Source organism: Hyperoodon ampullatus (genome assembly GCF_949752795.1).
Source record: "Hyperoodon ampullatus genome assembly, chromosome: 19".
Classification (NCBI taxonomy): domain Eukaryota; kingdom Metazoa; phylum Chordata; class Mammalia; order Artiodactyla; family Ziphiidae; genus Hyperoodon; species Hyperoodon ampullatus.
The window spans coordinates 56,269,318-56,291,209 of NC_136932.1; the positions used below are offsets into that span (position 1 = coordinate 56,269,318).

Consider the following 21,892-nt stretch of genomic DNA (forward strand, 5'->3'; position numbering starts at 1 on the left):
AGTCTCCAGTTGAGCATAATCACCAAAGCTATAGTGCGATACGATTGCCAAAACGAGACAAACATCTGTGAGATGGATTCATCTCAGAGGGAAGGCCAACAGCTTGTTATCATTAAAGCAGCGATGCTCGCTCTGCGCCTGAACTGCAGGCTGCCTTGTTACTGCATTTGCAGAGGCAATTGTACCAGATGTTGGCAACTATCTTCAGATAGATGAGAGGCACCTGCTGCGGAGGAAACGTAGCTCCTCGTCAGCCTCCCTGATCAGGGGGCAGGGACCTTCCAGACACCACCGGTGACGCCTTGGGGACCGAAAGTGACCACGAGGGTCGGTTAAGCCTGCCCGCCCACCTGTTCCAACTCAGGTCCTGGTGCCAGAGACCCAAGAAGGGTCCCCAAGGTGCTGGAGGGAAGAGGCAGAAATGCAGGAGGCCTCTAATTCAGGCAGGGGAAGTACAGAGCTCTGCACGGCCCACTTCCTCCTCCCCAGGTTGCTCTTGGTAACGGTCTCCCAGACTCTTGAAGAGATCCTAAATTTGAAACATGGCTATGGACATTCATCATCATTAAAAGGCAAACAGGCCATTTTCAAACCATGTCATGCTGACTCAGATGGAGACAAAGGCTCTGAAAGCAGGGAGAACGGGGACAAGAGAGATAAACACCACTCACGACACCATGGACAAATAAAAGTCACGAGCGCCCGTAATTCATTTTTCAGGGCACCCGGAACATTGGCCGCTAGTTAGCGGGCGGAAATGATTCTCTCCAAAGTTGGCGGGGCCCACCCAGGTCCACCTTGCTGGGGGGTGGCCTAGCAGAAAGACACCCATAAAATGCAACCACAGGCCCCGGGTGCAACCTGACTCCTTTTCAGCCAAGGGGGGTCACCGGGAGCCACCCAAGGACTCAGCAGATGGGTTCAGCCCTGGAGGGCTGATGTTCTGCTGGTGAGGGGAAGTCAAGTCATGGTTGCTGTTGTTAAAACGTTCGAATGTGGCCCCTCAGCTGGCCTCAGGGATGATTTCTTTCTTTTTTTTTTTTGCGGTACGCGGGCCTCTCACTGTTGTGGCCTCTCCCGTTGCGGAGCACAGGCTCCGGATGCGCAGGCTCAGCGGCCATGGCTCACGGGCCCAGCCTGCTCCACGGCATGTGGGATCTTCCCGGACCGGGGCACGAACCCGTGTCCCCTGCATCGGCAGGCAGACTCTAAACCACTGCGCCACCAGGGAAGCCCCAGGGATGATTTCTGAACACGTGGTGATTCCCCTTCCTCTTGGGATTATCAGAGTTGAGCCAAGACACCTCATACTCCACTCATTCTTACCACCGTTGCTGAGATAAGAACACAAGACACTGAAAACTGTCTCCAAAAGAGGCAGTAGCTGGGGCCTGGGGGTGGAGACAGACCCAGCCAGGACCCGGGGGCCCCGGGGGCCCCGGGGGCAATGACCAGGGTCGCAGTGTTATTCTTGAACTTCAGTTTTCTCATCTGGGAAAGGTCTCCAGAGCCTTCTTTGCAGGTCTACACAGCTAGGAGCCCTAGACTGTCCTAGCCACAGCTAAAGAAATTAAGTGGCTTGGTCCAGATAGTTGAAAAATCTAATACACATGTTAAATTCTGTTTTCTACATCGACAAGTAGCCCAATTTGGGCTTACTCTAATATTTAGCCACAAAACAAAACATCTCTTTAGCCTGTAATGAAGGTTGTGTCATACCCTTAACCAATAAGAACTTCTTCGCTCTGTTAAAAAAAAAAAAAGCAACCCATACCTCAAAGTTCCTAGGGCAGAAATGACAAATTTTCAGAAAAACACTTACTAGAGAATCCAGAAATCAAGGCATCAATTTAATTTCACACTCTACCTGCCTCGGACTAATTTGTGTAAATTACATTTCATACTAAGCACCTCAGCCCACGTGACCACAACGGAGAAATAAGCAGCTGGCATCAAATTGAGTTTTTCAGGTATAAGTACATAGCTCTTTTTAGTGTGAGAATGTTTAGCTGAAAGTTCAAGGCAGGTTTTATATAAAAATTTCAAAGTGTTAATTTCCACATTTTCATCAACATGTCCATGTCACTGGGTGTTTTTACAAACCTGATGAGTGCAAATTAATACACATGGATCGGGTTTTTTTCTTTTAGAAAAAATGATTATAACCAAATTCTCAGCTCGTGGGTGTGAGTTTGCAGGGTAGAGGACGGCTGTAGGAAGCCGCACACAAGTTTTCATTTGGGCCTTCCACGTTTAGGCACGTGGCGGAGCAGAAGCCACCAGCTAGCGTTCCCACGCACGCTGTCGGGGAGAATCCTCTAGCGGTGGCTGCTACGGCCACACAGAGCACCTATCACGGAGCAGCAGCACCGGGCCACCCAAGAAGAAGCAAGACCCCAGGGTCCTCGCCTGTCCACCCTAACATTGCTTGTGGGCTCTCCTCTCTCTAGCTGGCCTTATGTTTGCAGCTTCTTACTTTGAAGGAGTTTTCCAACTGGATTGCAGGGGCAGCGAGAGACCACACGAAGTACCTTTCTGATGCACGTCTCCATGAAAACGGCAAGTATTCTTCCAAACAAGTATACATATGCCCCCCCCCCAAGCAGTTTATGAAGGGCCCTAAAAATATCCACAATTCTAGGAAATCACTGCTTTCTTTGAGACTCCAGTTGGGGACTAGAAATGTCTACAGCAACTTGCGCCAAATCTGGCCTGTTGCCTGTCTTTTTTTTTTTAATATATTTATTTATTTATTTATGGCTGTGTTGGGTCTTCATTGCTTTCTCTAGTTGCGGCGAGCGGGGGCTACTCTTAGTTGCCTTGCACGGGCTTCTCATTACGGTGCTTTTCTTGTTGTGGAGCACGGACTCTAGGCACGCAGGCTTCAGTAGTTGTGGCGCACAGGCTCAGTAATTGCGGCTCGTGGGCTTAGTTGCTCCATGGCATGTGGGATCTTCCTGGACCAGGGCTCGAACCTGTGTCTCCTGCATTGGCAGGTGGACTCAACCACTGTGCCAGCAGGGAAGTCCCCCGCTGCCTGTTTTTGTAAATAAAGTTTTACTGGAACACATCCATGCTCACTCATTTATGTATTCCACGGCTGCTTTTCTGCTACAATGGCAGAGAGTCTGGCCCACAGAGTCCTGCTGTCTGGCCCTTTACAGTCCGTGTGTCAACCCCTGCTCTACATGAGCATGGAGCTAGGAATGAAAATATGGATAAGAAAGTGTGACTCTATGATTCCTAGAAACTGGGAGGACTCAACACATCTGAAAATAAATGGTATTTTTTATTGTTGCCTTTAAAAACAAAAGAAAAGAGGGCTTCCCTGGTGGCGCAGTGGTTGAGAGTCCGCCTGCCGATGCAGGGGACACGGGTTCGTGCCCCGGTCCGGGAAGATTCCACATGCCACGGAGCGGCTAGGCCTGTGAGCCATGGTCGCTGAGCCTGCACGTCCGGAGCCTGTGCTCCGCGACGGGAGAGGCCACAGCAGTGAGAGGCCCGTGTACCGCAAAAACAATTTTAAAAAAAAAGGTATCTAGAATTAACACATTTGATCTGGAACATTCTATATAAACTTTCGCTCCAGTGCTTACAAGTTATGGGTTTTGCAGAAAACCACTAACTTCAACTATCATTTTGTTCTAGGTTCATCTGAGGAGTCATCTTTGTCAATTTTCTTGGGCTGCCAAATCCATCCACTGGCAGGGCCCAGGGTAAATGCATCTGGGAAGCAATAATGAGAAGGAATATAACTGAGACACCCTAACTAATGTTCTGTGAGGTTCTCCAGCACTGAAAAGATACTCTTCACTGTCCCACCCATCGGTCAAATAAACAGACTGGGCTTGTAGTTTCCGGTGAGGTTGAAGGGTAAGATCTCAGAGAGGAACTTTAAACTTGGCAAGCAGGGGAGAGTCTTTCAAATCCTGGGACCTCTCCTCAGCAGTTAATACGTTTGGGCAAGGCGAAGGTAAGGTGAATCCAACTTGAACTTTGCCTCCTTCCCTGCTCTCCAGCTGACGAAGAGTCCGATTCACTATTTCAAGATCTATCGAAGTGAACATTCTCCTTTCGTTCTTTCCAAAGTGGGCACTGGCAGGGCGGCTGTCCTCAGGAGTGTGTGGACAAGACACGCAGTGGGCCTCCTCCCACCCTCCATGCGAACTCTGATGGAACCCAGAATAAATGTCTGTCAAGCACCTCTTCCAGGTCAGCACTCAGGTTGGTGCTGAGGCAAATGAAGGTATGACCCACCTTCAGAGGCTGCCCTGGGCAAGAGGCAAGATGGCAGATGTAAAGCATGGGAGGCACAAGAGCTCAACAGCGGCCACTACCTCCCCACCCATCAGTGATGGTCAGCAGGCTCCTGGCCTCTCTTCACTGCAGTTTTGTTTACAGGTATCTCTACTCCTTGACCTTTGTGGGCAGGGACTCTTCCTCTGATCTCTGACCCCAACATGGTGCCCTATACCTAGCAGGCACACAAAAATCAGGTTACAGAATGAGTGGAGGGTTGGACAAGCATAACCACCTCAGGGCCTCTGAACAGCTGATGAAGACCTCCTTCCTCTGCCTCCATCTGGCCCCATGGTCCCAGCCGGCCAGGGTCCTGACTGGCCCTGCAACCTCAGAGCTCCTGAGTGTATTCTGCAGCCCTCCAGGAACCACCCCCCGCCACCGCACTAACCTGCGGGCATCTCTGAGCACAGGTCTACAAGGTAGACCAGCTACACGGGACAGGCTGAGACAAATCAGCATAAAGCACCCCCAAAAAGGCAACCAAAAGCTGAGAAGCCCTTTGAGGGAGTGGCATTGAATTAAATACAACCAGACATGCCGTTGTCAAAAAAGGGTGCTACAGGGCTTCCCTGGTGGCGCAGTGGTTGAGAGTCCGCCTGCCGATGCAGGCGACACGGGTTCGTGCCCCGGTCCGGGAAGATCCCACATGCCGCGGAGCGGCTGGGCCTGTAAGCCATGGCCGCTGAGCCTGCGCGTCAGGAGCCTGTGCTCCGCAACGGGAGAGGCCACAACAGTGAGAGGCCCGCGTACCGCAAAAAAAAAAAAAAAAAAAAGGGTGCTACAAATAGACAGTTCTAGAAAAATCCTAGTCCATGAAAAGGCAGAAATTTCTATCAGGACAGGCTTTTTGAAATAACTTGCAAGTGAATTACAGCAGCTCCTTCCTATGGGAGGGGAAATTATTTTAGGCGGCTTCCCAGTCCCACATGCTTCTTTAATCTAAGTCATATGCAAGAAATATTTATTGAGGGTGGAAGTCTCCCCATAGGTGTGTTTTAAGTGCAGGCCGCACTGGAGCACTCCAGTGAGCTCTATAAAGCTGCCTAAAAGGACATTTTTAATGCACTGACTCATTTGCTTTAAACTGATTTCTCACTGCAAACAAATAAACCCCCTACAAATAGCTGCTTTCCTGAGCCGACGGCCTCTGCTGCCAGGCATGCGCCGAGTTCTTGGGATAGCCACCATTAAGATGGTGGTTTTCAATAGAAACTTGGCATTTATCATAGCGAGAGCATTATCTTCTCAACAGACGCTGAGAATTTGTCCTATTCTTCCCTTGAGAGAATCCAGTAAGATCACGTTTGCTTCCCCTGCATGCTGGTTCTCCTACTACAACATTTCTTTGCCTGGAAAGAAAATATTGTGACTCCTTGCCATGTTCACTTCATTAGCATAAGAGGAAAAAAAGCCAAATCCTCCCATTGGCCTCCCCCCACAGTAGCTTCCAGCTGGGTTAAATCTAGCAGGATCTCAGATGCAGGACTTCTGTGGCTCAGGATTTGTCATAGAGCTGTTACAGAGGGACGGGGCAGAGGCTGGGAGAGGCCAAGAAATGAGTCCTTTTAACAACTGAAAGACATCCATTTGACACACAGGGAGTGTGCCGTGCAGACTATGGTGGGGAGTTTACAGGATGGGGGGGCGGTGAACCTGGTGAAGTCAGCAGTTTGGGACTTCGGACGCAGGAGGGGCAGGGGATGTGAAAAACAGAGAGAGAGAGAGAGAATATGAACGTGGGATGGGGAGATTCTCATGGAGCAGACCTCGGCAAACTTGTCTCTCTTAATTCTTACACTGCTTCTCCCCACCCTCACCGTAAATGACTTTGTATCCTCACTTAAGAGACAAGAAATGAGTCTCAGGACAGTGAAATCACCAGCCCCAGGGCACAACACTAAGAGCAAATGATGGCATCTGGATTCAAACTCAGGTCTACCTGATCCCCAAGTCCAGAATCGTTCAATTTCATCCCACGCAACCCTGACAATTCCCAAGAGCCGGGCAATAAATGCCAGCGGCATCCCTCTGTTCTTTCGAGAGGGAAAAAATGTACCCACAAATGAGTTCTCTCTGTCCACAGCCAGATTTCCCAGCGTCAGAGATGTCCGTGCTTTGGCTTAATGTTTGTTGAACCCATTCTCACCCCCCAGCCTGGCTGATCACAAAAAGGCAAATCCGGGGAGAAGCTGCCGAGAGCCCACCTGCTACCTCCACCCCAGGGAGAGCCAAGCATCCACGGGCCGCAATCAATCAATGCTCCTGCCGGCTTCTGAAAACCACAGACCCTACTGGATACCTGCCACTCAGCGGGCCCATTGTTTTTCTCAGACCAAAGACAGAAAGAGGAGCAGGGGAAGATGCCACCTGAGATGCGTTAGAGCCCACTTCACCCTCCTCTGATCCGTCCCTTCTCTGGGGCAGCTGCGCATCCACCCTGGACACCAAGACCTGCCTGAGAATCTACCGGCTCCGGAAAAGGCCTTGCTGACCAGCTCCACCTGCCCAGATAGCCTCTCAGTTCTAACAAGCTTTTACTCCATGGTGGAAATAGCTCATTTATCCCGGGCTTCAGGGGAAAGATAGGATCCACATAAGGAAATGCTCCCTATGACTGAATATATTCTCTGAAAGCCCCATTTTATAAAAGAAAAATCATAATTTTACCATTTGAAACGCCTCCAATGTCTGGCATAGCCCTGCCCTCTGATACAGAGGCCCACTCATCCCACCACCATGTACTGAGTAGCAACTACGGCCCAGCCCCTGGGCCCATCCTGGTGCTGCACGCGGTTAGGAAACAGACCCAGCCCCACCTCAGTGGAATCTGCAGTCTACTCGGGGCAAAGAGGTTACACGTAAATTTGATTTTTTTTCTGATAAACCAAGATCCCCTCTTCTGTGCTCCTTTATGGAGCCTTCCAGCTCCTGGTTTGTTTTCTTTATGAGACGATCTGTAGTTACTTTACGTTTACTATTCACTCGTCTGCTCTTGGCTGGTGCTCTCCAACCTCATCCGAAAACATCTACAAGTAAGCAGGGACCTTGTCTGTTTTGTTCATGGCTGCGCCCCTGGCTCCTAGCTCAGGGCCTGGCATTCAGAAGATCGGGTGAATGAATCAATGAACAACAAACGGTGTGCGAGGCTGCAGACGAGATGCCTTCTGGACCTAACGAGGAAGGATGGCCGTTTCCCTGCACCAAATGGTCCTACAACGTGGTCCTTTTTAAGACTGAAATCTTTTTGTTTTTATAGGTTTCTCTCCCTCCTCTTTACATTGAATTTATTAACAACATCTTCCCACTCCTTAATGTTTGCAATAAATTCAAAAACCAGAAGACCAAGCCTACTAGACTCAGGAAAGAAAACTTAAATGAGGGTGTGGGAAGCTCTCTCAAGAGGCTAAATAAGCTCAATAAACAGGTTAGTGGATCAATATATATAAAAATATTTTAATAAACACCAGTTAAGTGATACTGGGACAATTTCCAGACCGTATCCTCTATTCTTCTCCCCGCCCCCAGAAACAAAACAGTTTATTTATTCAAGCAAGTTTAAAGAGCTCATCAGCAGGGTTCAACCGAAAGAATTCTCTTTTGGCCCGTATCAGTTCAATATTTTCCATCAAAGCCAGAGCAGCCTGAAGTCAATTCCACAAACTCAAGGCATCAGGGTAGCTGGAATGAACTCAAGATACGTGCCACTGAAAACTAAATGAAACTCAATCTTCATCTTCGGGTGAAGAGGGCCCAGGAAAGACTTTCATTCTGTGTTACCCCCGAGGTGGGTGGGAGAACTGAGTGGTGAGCCCACCCAAAAGACAGATGGGAGAGATGGAAGAGAGAGAGAGAGAGAGAGAGAGAGAGAGAGAGAGAGAGAGTGTGTGTGTGTGTGCGTGTGGCGGGGCTACTGCTGGAGAGGATGGGAGCGGCAACGCCAGAGGCGGAACCTGAGTCTTAGGATGAAAATAACAGCAGCTCATGTTTCCACCGTTTATTAAGCACTTAGTTTCTGGCAGGATGCTAAGAACTATATATGCCTTAGTTCATTTACTTGTCCCGACAGTCCTATGCAGTATCATCCTCATCCCCATCCTACAGATAAAGCAACTCAGGAAGAAAGAAGTTAAATGACCTGCCCACGGTTACAGAGCTCATAAACGGATGAGCTGGATTTGACACCAGACAGTCTGAGGATAAAGAAAATCCATGTCCTTATTACCAGGCAATCTGCTAAACCAGGGGGTCGGCAAACTCTGGGTAAGAGCCCAATCCTGCAGCCTTCTGTTTTTTGTAAATAAAGTTTTATTGGAACACAGCCACAACCGTTCATTTTCATACTGTCTATGACTGCTGTCATTCCTGCTACAATGGCAGAGTTGAGTGGCTGTGAGAGACCATCTGGGCCACAAAAGTGAAAACAGTTATTATCTGGCCCTTTACAGAAAAAGTATGCCAACCCCTATGCTGAACAGTAGTGATTCTCAGCATTTGTACCCAAGTACTCCTAGTGATCAAGTAAATCCTGGGACAGCCCAGAATGACAGGGGACAGAGCCTAACGCAGCCAGGAGCCTATCCTGAAATGTCTCCAAATCTCAAGGGTTTTCAAAAACAATTACGCAAATTTTGCAGTCCATGCCATAATATTTGTTCTAACGTAATATATGTTTTCAACAAACAACCATAAAGTCACAGTCGGCTTCCTGCAAGATATGTCACAGAAATCCTATGGCCCAGCACACTGCTAGCCACAAGCGCTCACACACCTGAGGGAGGTGGCCCAGCCCAGCAGCCCTCATGGAGCTATGAGCCCAGGCCTTCTGGCCAGGGCTCAGGGCTGCCCCTCGGCCCACCGCTGTCTGGCTGTGGCTCCTGAGCAAGTCATTTACACTCTCCCAGCCTTCCTTTCCTAACTTTCAAATGGGGATAATCCCCCCACCCCACAGGGCCGTTGGGACAATTGCAAGTCAAAAGGCACATGAAAGGTTTGGGCAAACAGCAATCTCTGAATCTGAACATATGCCAACTTAGTTGGAATGGAGACCTGAGACATCAATAAATCCTCCTTTTTGCTTCTAAAACACATCTATCAATAAAGGAAATGGGGTGGTCTTTTTATTTTTTATTTTTTTTTATTGAAGTATAGTTGATTTATAATGTTGTGTTAGTTTCTGGTATACAGCAAAGTGATTCAGTTTTATATATATGTAAATATATATATTCTCTTTCATCTTCTTTTCCATTATGGTTTATTACAAGATATTGGATACAGTTCCCTGTGTTACACAATAGGACCTTGTTGTTTATCCACCCTGTATAGAATAGTTTGCATCTACTAGTCCAAACTACCAATCCAACCCTCCCCTGCCCACCCCTTTCCCCTTGGCAACCACGAGTCTCTTCTCTATGTCTGTGAGTCTGTTTCTGTTTCATAGAGCTCATTTGTGTCATATTTTAGACTCCACATATAAGTGATACCATATGGTATTTGTCTTTCGGACTTTGCTTAGTATGAGACTCTAGGTCCATCCATGTAGCTGCAAATGGCATTATTTCATTCTTTTTTATGGCTGAGTAGCATTCCATTGTGTTTATGTACCATATCTTCTTTATCCATTCGTCTGTTGATGGACATTTAGGTTGCTTCCATGTCTTGGCTACTGTAAATAGCGCTGCAATGAACACAGGGGTGCATGTATCTTTTGGAAGTATAGTTTTGTCCGGATATGTGCCCAGGAGTGGGATTGCTGGCTCATATAATGACTCAAAATTTTGAGTTTTTGGAGGGACCTCCATACTGTTTTTCATAGTGCCTGCACCAATTTACATTCAGGGTGGTCTTCTTTTTCAAGGAGAAAAACTTTTTTTGGTTTTTTTTAAATCAGAGAATCGGCAAGCTCCCCCACAAGCCAGCCCAGCACGGCTCTCTCTGGCGCTAACCCTGCCCGTCTGCCGTTCCCTAAGAACGCTGACAGTAAGATCAGAAAGACTGCCTCTGATCATTCCATACGCTCGTTTATATTTCCTGAAGGGAAGAGCACCTTAAATTGTTTTTTTTTTTTCAAATAATAACACTCTACAAACAATAAGGAGGTCTGAAAATATTTATGTCTGCTGCCAATTAGAAAGGACCGTTAGCGACCTCAACTACCAAAAATCTCTAATTTACAACTAATCTGATTCTGCAAATTACATTTTCTACTACAGACCACCTAAAAATGACTTCCTGTAAACAAACCACTCTGCTGGGTTTGTTTTTTTTTTTAATATAATTAAATCCTTATTTTGCCCTTTAACTACACGAAGCTCGCTTTTTTGCTACATGGGGCAGAACTGTTTATTTTCAAAAGGTGTAGAAATAATCCCCAAGTAGGAGCCCAAATCAGAGCCCAAAGGAATCCTACACTCCAAGTCAAAGATGAGCTGCCCCTGCCCAGGACTGTGTGTCTGTCTGTCTGTTCTGCCTTCTGCAGGCCACTTCAGGTAACACTACACTTACTGGCCTGTGCTGGCTCCTGACCCCAGTGGCTGAGTTAAATCAGGAAGGCAGATTGTAAATAGGTATGAAGTAAGTGTTCTGGAACATGCAGGAAGGAATACTTAAATCTGCCTGGAGGTGGTCAAAGGTTTCATGCCTTTTGGAGTTTGAGGCCAAGCGCCTCGACTTCTCCCACCTCCCATTTATTTAGGGTGAGCAACTTATTCTGGTTTGCAAGTTCTGAGTTCCTGGAAACCACTCAGTCCTAGGCAAACCAGGACAGTCGGTCGCCCTACCTTTATCCAGCCTAGTTCTTCTCCTTACCATCAGGAATCCATCAATAATATTTCTTGTTTGCCTGCTGTGTGTTACCTTCCATCTGTGCCCACCCCCTATCCCCAACCACTGCACTTTGGAACCAGTAATCATCAACCTTTCACAGTAACGGCCCCTCCACCCAGATTCTTCCATCCTGGAAACGTCCTGGTTACACCAACGTCCCATGAAGAAGAAAGGACCATCACCCTGGCTGCAGAAGGTATGTGGACTTCAGGCAAATCAAATCCCACTCTGCTAGCAACTCAGCTCAGGGAAGACAATACGAAGTGGAGAAAAATGGAAATAGCATATACAAATTCAATCTATCAAATCTCCTATTTATTTTATGCAAAGTTTTCCTGCTGCTTATTAATGCCAGCTTTCCCTCTACCATTTAATCTCTGCTTCCATTTCATTCTTGGAGGCCTGCGATTATTCTAATTCAGCATTTGGATGACTTCATTTCCGCTCAAGTACACCCAGGTCAACTTGGATAGAAAAGAAAGAGGAGGAGAAGAAAAATAATCAGCTAAAAGCTATTAACTATCAGCCGTGTGCCTCCTGATTGGTTTGAAAGGCAGTGGTGAGGTTAGAAACAGTCAGAAACTCAACCCTTCAGCCTCTTGCTGCATATTAACATTTTTTCTGGGGCTCTCACTCTTATGGCTTCGAATGTAAATAAAGTACGGACTGGCAGCCCGCTTTCGGCTAATTCACAAATACCAAGTCTGAATACACAGAGCTGTAAAAATTTAGAGGGTGGTAACTTGACAAATCCTGCTGCTCTACAGAGAGCTTAATTCTCAGAGGACAAAGGAAGCTGGAAAAAAAAAAAAAGAAGAGAAAGAAAGAAAAAAGAAAAGCATATGCGACCCATGTAACGGGGTATCCTATTGATGGGCTGGGGGATGGGCAGGAATCTCCATATCAATGTTCACGCCACCAAACAATGGAATCCGATTTCTATGCCAAGTCTAAATGAACTGAGCTTTCTCCTCCGTAAGAACCACTCCTTGCACCCACTGGCACAAGCCTGAACCGTGATTTCTCAGACACTTTCAGTTCCCACTGAAGTACATCCAGGGGTAGAAAGGCTTCCTTTCTCATGCTAACAGCTCCATTGTAAGTGACGTCCTCGGAGCCTGCCAGCAGGGCTCTGGGAAGGTAAGCTGGTGGAGCCCTGAAACCCCCTCCCTCTGCCTCCCCAGGCTCATTAACTCCTTCCTGCCCAAGGGCTCTCCTGCCCCCGGTCTTTCTCCTCATGGCCCCCCCTACGAAAATTGCATAAAGCTAAACCATACTGGGAAACACAGTTAAACAGCAGAGCCAGAAAGTTCGAGCCTTGTTCCCCTACCTTACTAGGCATACGCGCGTGATTAGCATAATCTCAAACTTTTCCCAGCTTGCTCCCCAGAAGGCATCCTATTTTTCTGTTTGTATATTTTAAAACACTGTTAACAGAGCAATAATAATGTCTGATGCATTTGCCTAACAACAGCTGGCTATATTTTATACACTAAAAGGGAAATGGGCAGTTTTCCTAGAAACCCACTCATCTATTTCAGGAACTCCTTTTTGAAGCCGAATAAAAAAAGAGGATTTAGGAGAAGTGAGGTGGAGGTGCTCAATCTGTTTCGAGTGCAGCTCTCTCCACCGGCTGCAGCAGAAACGGAGGAAAAAGTTCATCAGGAAGACACGAAGTCCTGTGGCAAGAGGGTTTACCTGCAAAGCCCAAGGCTCATATTACTTGTGGGTCCTGCTTGCTTGTTTGCCACCACCTGGCCCAGGAGGCCGAGGCAGGCAGATGAGGCAGGAGTCTCCTGTTTGCTAACTGAGACTTTTTGCCCTCAGCAGCTCTGCCAGGGGTCACAGGGCAAATAAAGTCCCCTCCCCCGTATGAAAACTTCCAAAGGGAGAGACTGACACAAACCAGGCAGAGATTTAATCAAACACCAGGACAGTGTTGGCCTTGTTCTGGGCTATTACAGGAAGAAAATTTAAACATGCAGGTAGCCTTCAGCGTGACCGGCCAGGGAGGGGAGGGCCAATGGTCCTTCCTGGTCCACTCTAGAGTTCTAAGTCAAGGTCTGAGGAACGTCACGGCCCTCCAGAGCAAGGGCCAGCAGGTGACAGGCGAGGCCCAGGCACACAGACCACTTTCCAGTGAGTCCGCCTGTACAAACCACTTCAGAGGACGCAGGCCTCGTGGGAGCTGTGAGGCCCACGAAGGACCAACAGGACTTTTGTATTCCAGGCCCGGTTGGAAAGAACCGCACACCTCGTGGAGCTCTGTTTATCTGCAACTTGCATTAGGAAGCAATAAAATCAGAGTCCACTCTCAGGAATACGGTTAACTTGCTTATTCATTTTCTCACAAATCTCCTGCCTTTCACATTTCAAAGGCTTTATGAAATTTTTATTCTAGATCTTTCTCTCCTCACACATACAGCATCAAAAGGGGCATCTGAGAGGTGGCCGGGGCTGCCAGCATCGTACCTGCACATAAAGCCTGGAGCTAAAAGATAACAGGCAGCCAACACTCCCTCAGAGGGCCCTCTCCTAAGACCTCTCCCAAGTGCAATCCATGAGATCTATTATATTAAAAAGCCAATCCATTCTGGTTTTCCATTTTTTTCCCCCCAAAGCTTTCAAGCACCATTCTCTGTAGCTCAAGTTAACTTTCAGAGCCCACACACAACCCCAACCCAACAAAGGGACTCGAAGGCCCCCTTTTCGCCCCGTTTCCACGGGGCTCCCCTAAAGAGCTGGAACTTTCCAAACCACCACCTCCTCCTTTAGGGCCTTGGCTTCCCATCCGCCACAGTGAGGGGCTGGCCCAGGAAAGGGTTAAAGCCCTCACATCCAACCGCAAACTCGGGCACTGGCCCAGAAGGGACATGGGAACCAGAGTGATAAAGGCCGGATTGTAGCAGCCCACTGAATTGGAAATGACTTGTAGGCCTAATGAAACAGAACTTTGGCAGTAAAACAGAATGAACGGAATGAGACAATAAAAGGCTGGAACAAAGGGTGCAGCGTCGGTTCAGCTTAGCAAAGTAAGCTCACTTTGTTGGTGGGGAAAGCCAAAGCCGATTAGGATAAACCAATGACGAAGCGCAAGTCTTCCAAACTAATTACACAGTTCACCATGTGAAGTATAATTGGGAACCTCCAGATGCGGCCTGCCCTGCTTTCACAGGAGTTACATAAAGTGAGAATTACCTAGCGAGCTCGGCACCGAGCAGCCCTCTCAGCGAGGTGAACAGCTGAAAGGTGCAGAACTGCTCCATCCGGGACGAAGCCGAGAATTCATTAAGTTTAAAGGCCTCTTTTTGATCTCCCAAATCCTATAAGTGAGAAGTTAAGAAGGAGGGGCCTACGGGGAGAAGGAGGAAGCCCTGGCACTCGGAGTTGCTTTGATCCCAGGGCTTTTTAATCACCACGCTGGGCTCTTCCGGATGGCCGTGCAGGGGGAACGGAGCAGACCAGCCCGATGGACGGTCTCGGTCTGCCTGGGCGCACCTAGAGCCCTGTTCACGTGCCATGTTTCGGAACGGTCTGTATGCATCATTCCTGCAGGCATGAAATCGTCAGCACAGGTAACGTCCACTAGGAAACCTGAAGCAGTAAAATAAATAAATTGCCACAGATCAACATTCTTGACAAATGAACCAAACCTGCTCCCTCTGAGGATGGGGCTGCTCAGTGGTAAAGGGGGAGATGAGGTTTCATTAAATGCTGAATATGAGCGACTCTCCAGGTTACAGGATCTTGGACGACCTACTGACCTTTCTCAGCATCAGTGTCGTCATCGCATAACAGATACTTCACCTACCTCACCTGACATCCCCGAGAACCAAATTTTTAAATGTGTTAAGAAGCTCAGCACAAAGCACACGACCCTCTAATTCAGAAACATCAGAACACCGTAAGAGAAGCTCATACTAAAATCTGAACTTCACAAATTCTGCGTCTTCATCGAGATGTAGCACATGTAATAGGAAATTGGAAATACTTTATACTCATAGGATGAAGATTCCAGTTTATAAATGGTAGCTTTCTCCGAGTAGGGAGTCTTTCATTGCCCTCTGATCTTGAAGTGCAGAAATTAACGCTACCACAGTTACAACTGTTTGATTTGTTACATCATGCTCATTGCGACCAAAAACATCTTGTTTTGGTCACAGTCTATAGGTACCATAGATACCTATCTATCCATCCACCTAGGTATGTTTATTTAAACACTTTCTAAATTATTCAGTTTTCAAGCTTGAAACCAACCATAGGAACAACCTAGTACAGAGGTTGGCAAACCACAGCCCATGGGACAAATGGGGTCCCAAACCTGTTTTCATAAAGTTTTATTGGAACTCAGCCACACCCAATGGTTTATGTGTTGGCTACAGCTGCTTTCTCCACGTGACAGAAGTGAGTAGTTGTGACAGAGCCAAAAACATTTCCTATCTAACCCAAGTTTTCCACGTCCTTCCCTCAGGTGAGAAACTGAGGCCAGGAAAGAAGTGGCCTGTTAAGGTGCCTGCCTCAGTGGTATCACCATGAGGGCATGCCCAGTACGAGGGTCTAGGACACCTCCTCTTGCCTTCCTCCAACGAGGGGACCAGAACAGCTACCCAGGGGTGAGGACGGCACCCAAGTCAGCAGAGTCCTAACGCCGATGGCCGCACTTCATGATCTCATCTTAAATATAAACAAGTAATGACATCGCTAACCTGGGGGTCAGGGGGAGGGGGTGTCAATCTTCTGGGAGGAAGGTGGGAGAGAAGCAGAAAAGGGTTTACAAGCCTCCAACTTGAGTCATTTCAAGCTCTCAGTGTGCCATCCTGCACCCATTCTGCTTACAGTAATGACATGTTTAGACTCCCTTAGCTCAGAGCCCCAAGTCAGCGATCTTACCCATCTTGATTGCCACCTGAAATAAGGAGCCGAAACAGCTGCCACCTCAGGCAAGACGGGAAGAGGAAAGAAGCATGACAACGAGGGAAACCTAAAAGAAGGTGGCCAACTCTGAATGGAGCCTGTGGAAAGACGGACAGTTCTAGACTTGGAGGAAGCAGGGTGTGAGTTCTGGCTGTTATACTGCCTTACCTGGGTGACCTTTGCTGAGACTTCACCTCCCTGACCTGTATTGTCCACCTTTGTCAGATGGGCTGGATGACACCAAAATCCGCTGTGCAGAAGCAATGAGGCCACGTAGGCCCAGGCTGCTGGCACTGTCCCTGGGCATCCAGAGGGGACACCATTTTTTCTTCTCTTTTGCATCCTCCCCACCCTAAGTCTATCTCGGGGGTTGATCAGCAGCCGGAACGGGCCCAGGGCTTGGGTTCTATTATCAGACAAGCCTAGAGGAGAAGTCTGTGAACTTTCATAAGGCTGCGACCTTGAGTCAAAGGTGCAGTCCCACCAGGACTCCATTTAACAATCTACAAAATGGGCAGTACACCCGTCAGCATCCCAGAGAAGAATTAAGTGAGATAACGTAAGTCAAGGGCCTGGCCCGTATCCAACACTTAACGCGTACTCACTAAATTACTCGCTGAATTACACCTTACTAATGTGCAGTTAACCAACTGAAAAGAGCCCCTAACAGCTTGACACGGTCGGGAGTGTGTGCCTATGTGTGAGTATACTTTATGCAAGTGTGTGTGCGTGTGTTTTCCATCTCCTTCCATCAGTTTGTCAATTTACTGTGACTCCCTTCACAGCCACTGGATTTACTCAGCATCCCTGAGGCCCAGCAGCAGGGTCTCCCCTCCTTTGACCATTCTGGAGTCAAATGAATTATACCAGAATCCTGAGAGGCGGTGGGCCCTGCCCAAGGGAACACACGTCACACCAGCCGCCTGATGAACGAGGAATAAGCTATTCTGAAGACAGACCCAGATAACACGCAGAGCATATGTACGCAACAGGCCACTAACACGTGACTATACAGAGTGTGAGGGTTGTGATACATTCAACAGCCTCCTTAGTCCTTTAATAAAACACTTGATAGGTTTATGCATCCTGCAGGAATCCGCCGGACGTTACTGCAAAATTAACTGAGCGGCTTCAGACCCGGCAAGTGCCAAGCCAGGGAAGAGTCTGTGGCCGCCTCCCAGTCAAGAGGACGGCTGTTCCCAGGGCAGGGATGGTCACTGCTGTGGGCTCGCACCACCCCTCGCCACCAACTGCCGGTGGACTGAGTCACAACGCTGAGTGCTAATGAAGAACAATGCAAAGACAGAGAGAGAGAAAGGAGAGAGAGAGAGGGAGAGACCCAGAGCTGGGCATGTGCGGAGGTGTGGTGGAAAATTCTAACAGCCCATCTGGGCAGCATCCACTTCCCCGACACCCGCAAATAGGCCCATGAGATTCCAAGGCAGGTTACGGCTCGAAAAAGAAATCCCAACCTCATGTTTGCAAACACTACCTCCGGCCTGGTTTGAAAGGCAGAACGGTAGTAAAGAGGGTTCGCACTCCAGAGCCTTCCATTACGCAAGCTGGATTTGTCTCATTAAATTATTTCCAGTCTCTCTCCCTAGGCAGGGTGGGGCTGGAGGATGGACCAATCCCCCTTAATGCTTTAAATCAGTCTCAAAGAGGAGCGCCATAGTGTACACAACCACCAACACACCCAGCTATTTTTTAGAATCTGCCAGAATGAATCAGCCCCCAACCGGCAATGCCAGACAGTGCCGTGGGGAAGGAGTCTTTCATAACCGACCCACAAGGGCAGCTGAGTGCCATCCCAAAGGCAACGCTGGGCTGGAGGAGGCTGGGTTCTCTGAAGCGTGGTCTCCCATCCATGCAGAAATTGATTAATACCAGAGACAGGAAAATCTCTATTTTGAGGCTAAACAGAAGTCACAGCACTCATCCCAGAGAGCAGCTCACAACTGGACACTCCTGGAGATGGGATCAGAGCTGCCCATTGCCTTGGGCAAACAAATGAAAGCACAGAACTTTCAGACTGGCCAGTGGGCGGCAATGCCTTTGTACCACCCAGGGCAAGTGTGACAGGTGTCACGGGGCAGATGAGTGGCAGAGTTTAGAACAGCCGCGGGGTCTTCCCAGGATGCCCCGGCAGCCCTCTACCACACCAGTCCTTCGGTGGAGGCGGGAGACACATGACGAGACACACAGAAGAAAACTATCCCACACCTGTGCTCCCAGGGCAACGTCCACAACTGCTCAAAGATGCAGGAGGCGTAGGCCCCGTGCACGCACTCACCTGCCAGCCTCCTGGGACACAGGAGCCGGACGAGGGGCACCACACAAACGCCAGCAAGGCTCAGCGCCCAGCAAGCTGCCCTGCTGGAGCCCTGGGGCGACAGAGTCATTGGAGCAATGTGTCACCCTGGGGCAGAACCCACTCTCCATCCAAGGCAGTGGGTCCCCCCCCCACCAGCTAGAAAGGGGCTGAATTAATCATCCATGGTTACGTGCCCTGTCTGTCTGTGTGACTCCGTCTGTCACACACACACTCCCACACTCCACTTCCTGACTCATCTGGGGCATTCTGAGTTGCTCCCAGCCCGTTCCCGCAGCAGAGCCCAGGGGATAATTGTACTGCTGTCTCACCGCCATTCTGACAGGTACGAGCCCAGCATCTCTCCTGAGTCTCCTCGGGCATTGGACAGGGGAGGGTTCAGCCGCAAGGGCCCCAGGGAGCCTCCTCTCTCAATGCATTTTCCAGAAGGGCACAGAACGAAGCCCAGTGCCAACTCTCAGGCCAGCTTCTGCGGGAGCTCCCTGCCCTGTGACTCACAGCCCTGAATCCCTCACCAGGAGCTGCCACCGTCAGCTCCCAGCCCAGGCCCCACGTGGCCGGCAAATGCCAGTGAATCCGCACTCAAAGGCCACTCTGTCTGCTCCTGCAGGCACGTGGGGTGCCGTGCCCACCACAAGCCGGACTCTTCCATCTCGGCTCCTGCCCAATTTCATTTACATCTTGACGGCCGAGTCCAAGGACAAGGTTCTTGAGGACACAGCTGTGGCAAAGGCAGGGGCCACGGCAGCCACTTCTAAGGACTGAGCAGGCTGCTCCCCCGCAACGCACCGCCTACCTTGCCAAACTGCTCGAAATACTGCTTCACGTCTTCCACCACCGTGTTCGCAGATAATCCGCCTACAAAGATTTTCTTTGTTCTTGTGACCATCTGCAAGAAATGACAAGAGGAAGACATGGGTTAACTAGGTTATCTGAAGCCACACTCACCGAGATGCTGAGCAAGCCACTCTCCACACTTCTCTAGAGAGGAAGGCGATGTTAGGAATAGGCCAGCTGCACCGAGCGGGCCCTTTGGACGTCTCAGGATACCGGAGACCATCACTCTGGATACCTTAGGCCTTCAGGTCGCAACCTGAAAGCTGGAGTTTTATACAGATGGAGGGTGAACCTCTTTGGCTGTAACACACGGCTTCACTGCGATGTTAAGTCACACGTCAAAGCTATTTTAAACCTAAGAGATGTGAACAAAAGAGAACTACGTGCATAAAGGTCTGCTGCCCTGAAAGTACCCATAAAGTGTGTCAGTAAGAAACTCACACATAATTCAAACCCACGTGCAGACTGCCCACACCGAGCCGTTCTGGGTGCTGGCTTATGTCTGCCAACAGGACAGACAGGACCTCATACACTGGGACCGCCCTCCAAGCCCGGCCCCCAGGGCTCCTTCCCCTCTGGATTTCTCACCATTCACCTTGATTTGTCCTACACGCAGCCAAGCGCAGCTGGTCCCCAGGCCTCTACACCTCTGTCCACGCAGGTCCTGCTCCTTGGGAGACCTCTCCACTCCTGCACCTCCCTTGCCAGGTTCTGACTTTCCTCCGAGATCCAGTGCCCTTCTCCAAAATTCAAAATACCTGCACAGTCGCCCCACCCGGAAGCTGTTTCTCCTGCTTCTGAACCCCAAACGCTGCGCCCCTCTGCCCCTCACACACTACTTTCCACCTCGCACTGAAGGGAGTGATAATCCTGCCTTCGTCCTAACCTCCTCCCCCAGACCGTGGGCTCCTGACTCCTCTGGGTACCCCCCAGGGTGCAAATACAGGGCCAGGCACACAGAAGTCCACAGCCAAAGTCTGGTGGATGCAAAAACAAACGAATTTCTGCAGTGGCCACATTTCAGAATCCCACCAGCCCTAAGGCAAAGGGAGGAGGGAACTCGATGATGTCCACTCTACAGAGTAGGACCAAAAATCTTACATGGAAGAGTGAAAGACAATAAAATACAATAAATTTTATTCTGAAGACTAAGTTAGGCTGTGTGGGGTTTGGGGTTGGTTTTTTCTTTGTCTTTTTTTGTTCTTCTTTAATGTCAAATAAAAAATTTTAAAACTCAGTGGATACAGGGTCTCACCAGTTTGGTTGCATATAATAAAAGCACAACGTCTTAACTCAATGGCTAGATCTTGTCACAATATATAATACATACATACATCAAATCACCACATTGTACGCTTTAAATATCTTATCATTTTATTTGTTAATTACACCCCAACAAAGCGCGGGGAAAAAATATTTGATGAGAACATACAAAGAAAAGCAAGACTAAAACCCAAAAATAAATGAATGAGAGGAACCTGAAAACATTAAAAAAAAAGAAAAAGAAAGAAACAGCCACAATGTCACACATGTCTATCGTAAGTCGATGCAGGGGGTACCTCCCTGGTGGCGCAGTGGTTAGGAATACGCCTGCCAATGCAGGGGACATGGGTTCGAGCCCTGGTCTGGGAAGATCCCACATGCCGCGGAGCAACTAAGCCCGTGAGCCACAACTACCGAGCCTGCGCTCTAGAGCCCGCGAGCCACAACTACTGAGCCCACGTGCTGCAACTACCGAAGCTTGTGCGCCTAGAGCCCCATGCTCCACAAGAGAAGCCACCGCAATGAGAAGCCTGCACACCACATCGAAGAGCAGCCCCTGCTTGCTGCAACTAGAGGAAGCCTACACGCAGCAACAAAGACCCAACACAGCCAAAAATAAAAATAAATACATTTATAAAAAGTTGATGTAGGTTGCCTAAGTATGGGGGCCATGGCTGCCTGGATCACGTATCATCGAGTCTCCTGACACACGTGTGGAGAGAATGAACCAACCAACCCACTCGCAACAGTAGAGACTCAGCAGAGTGACACCTAAGGGCACAGCGGTCCCAGGCAGGCTGTTCTAAGGAGTGTGAAAGGCTCTGGAAACCTGGCTTCTGCGTCTAAGTCTGGATGTGACCCTGGACAGGACTCGCCTGAGGGCTGGGTTCTGTGCTCTGCACATGAAGTCCTGGACCAGAGCTCCCTGCCCCGCCTAACCCTGAACTCTCCCGAATCTGTGAGCAGGGTGGGCCCGACGGGGAGGCTCCCAGACCTCAGGGACCTCACACTTTAACTCAGCAGCTCCCAGAGGGGACACATGCCACCTCAGCCCGCTGACTGACCCCCGACCTGGCGTGCCCTTGTAGTGGACATCCTGTGCTGTCTCAGGAGGACACCGTCCTGGTGACTCTCATACATCTCACTGGCCACCATGCAGTGGTTTGCATGTGTGTTTAAAACTGTTGTTTACTATTTTTTCATCTCTTTTCAGATGAATGAGAAATTTGATGAGATAATGTATGCGAGGACATTCTATGACTATCCCACCAGTGTCCACACCTCCGAGCTCCAAGAACCTCCGGTTAACTGGTAGGCATCTTATCCACCTCCTTGTTCATCTCCCTCCTTATCCGTCTCCCTGCTTATCCCTCAGTCTCCCTGGTGGATCAAGGTCACCTTCACAGTGACGCTCCATCAGGC

General features: G+C 49.0%; 1 protein-coding gene across 3 annotated transcripts in view; it reads right to left on the reverse strand.

Moving 5' to 3' along the window:
• Positions 1-21,892, reverse strand: part of MSI2 (musashi RNA binding protein 2) — a gene marked incomplete at both ends in the record, with an annotated part of 392,858 nt that overhangs the window by 237,881 nt on the left and 133,085 nt on the right. For all 3 annotated transcript variants that reach the window (XM_079724998.1, XM_079724999.1, XM_079725000.1), the window contains one exon: positions 19,167-19,259. In XM_079724998.1, coding sequence (XP_079581124.1) covers positions 19,167-19,259 — 93 coding nt within the window. The remainder of the gene's footprint in view (positions 1-19,166; positions 19,260-21,892) is intronic.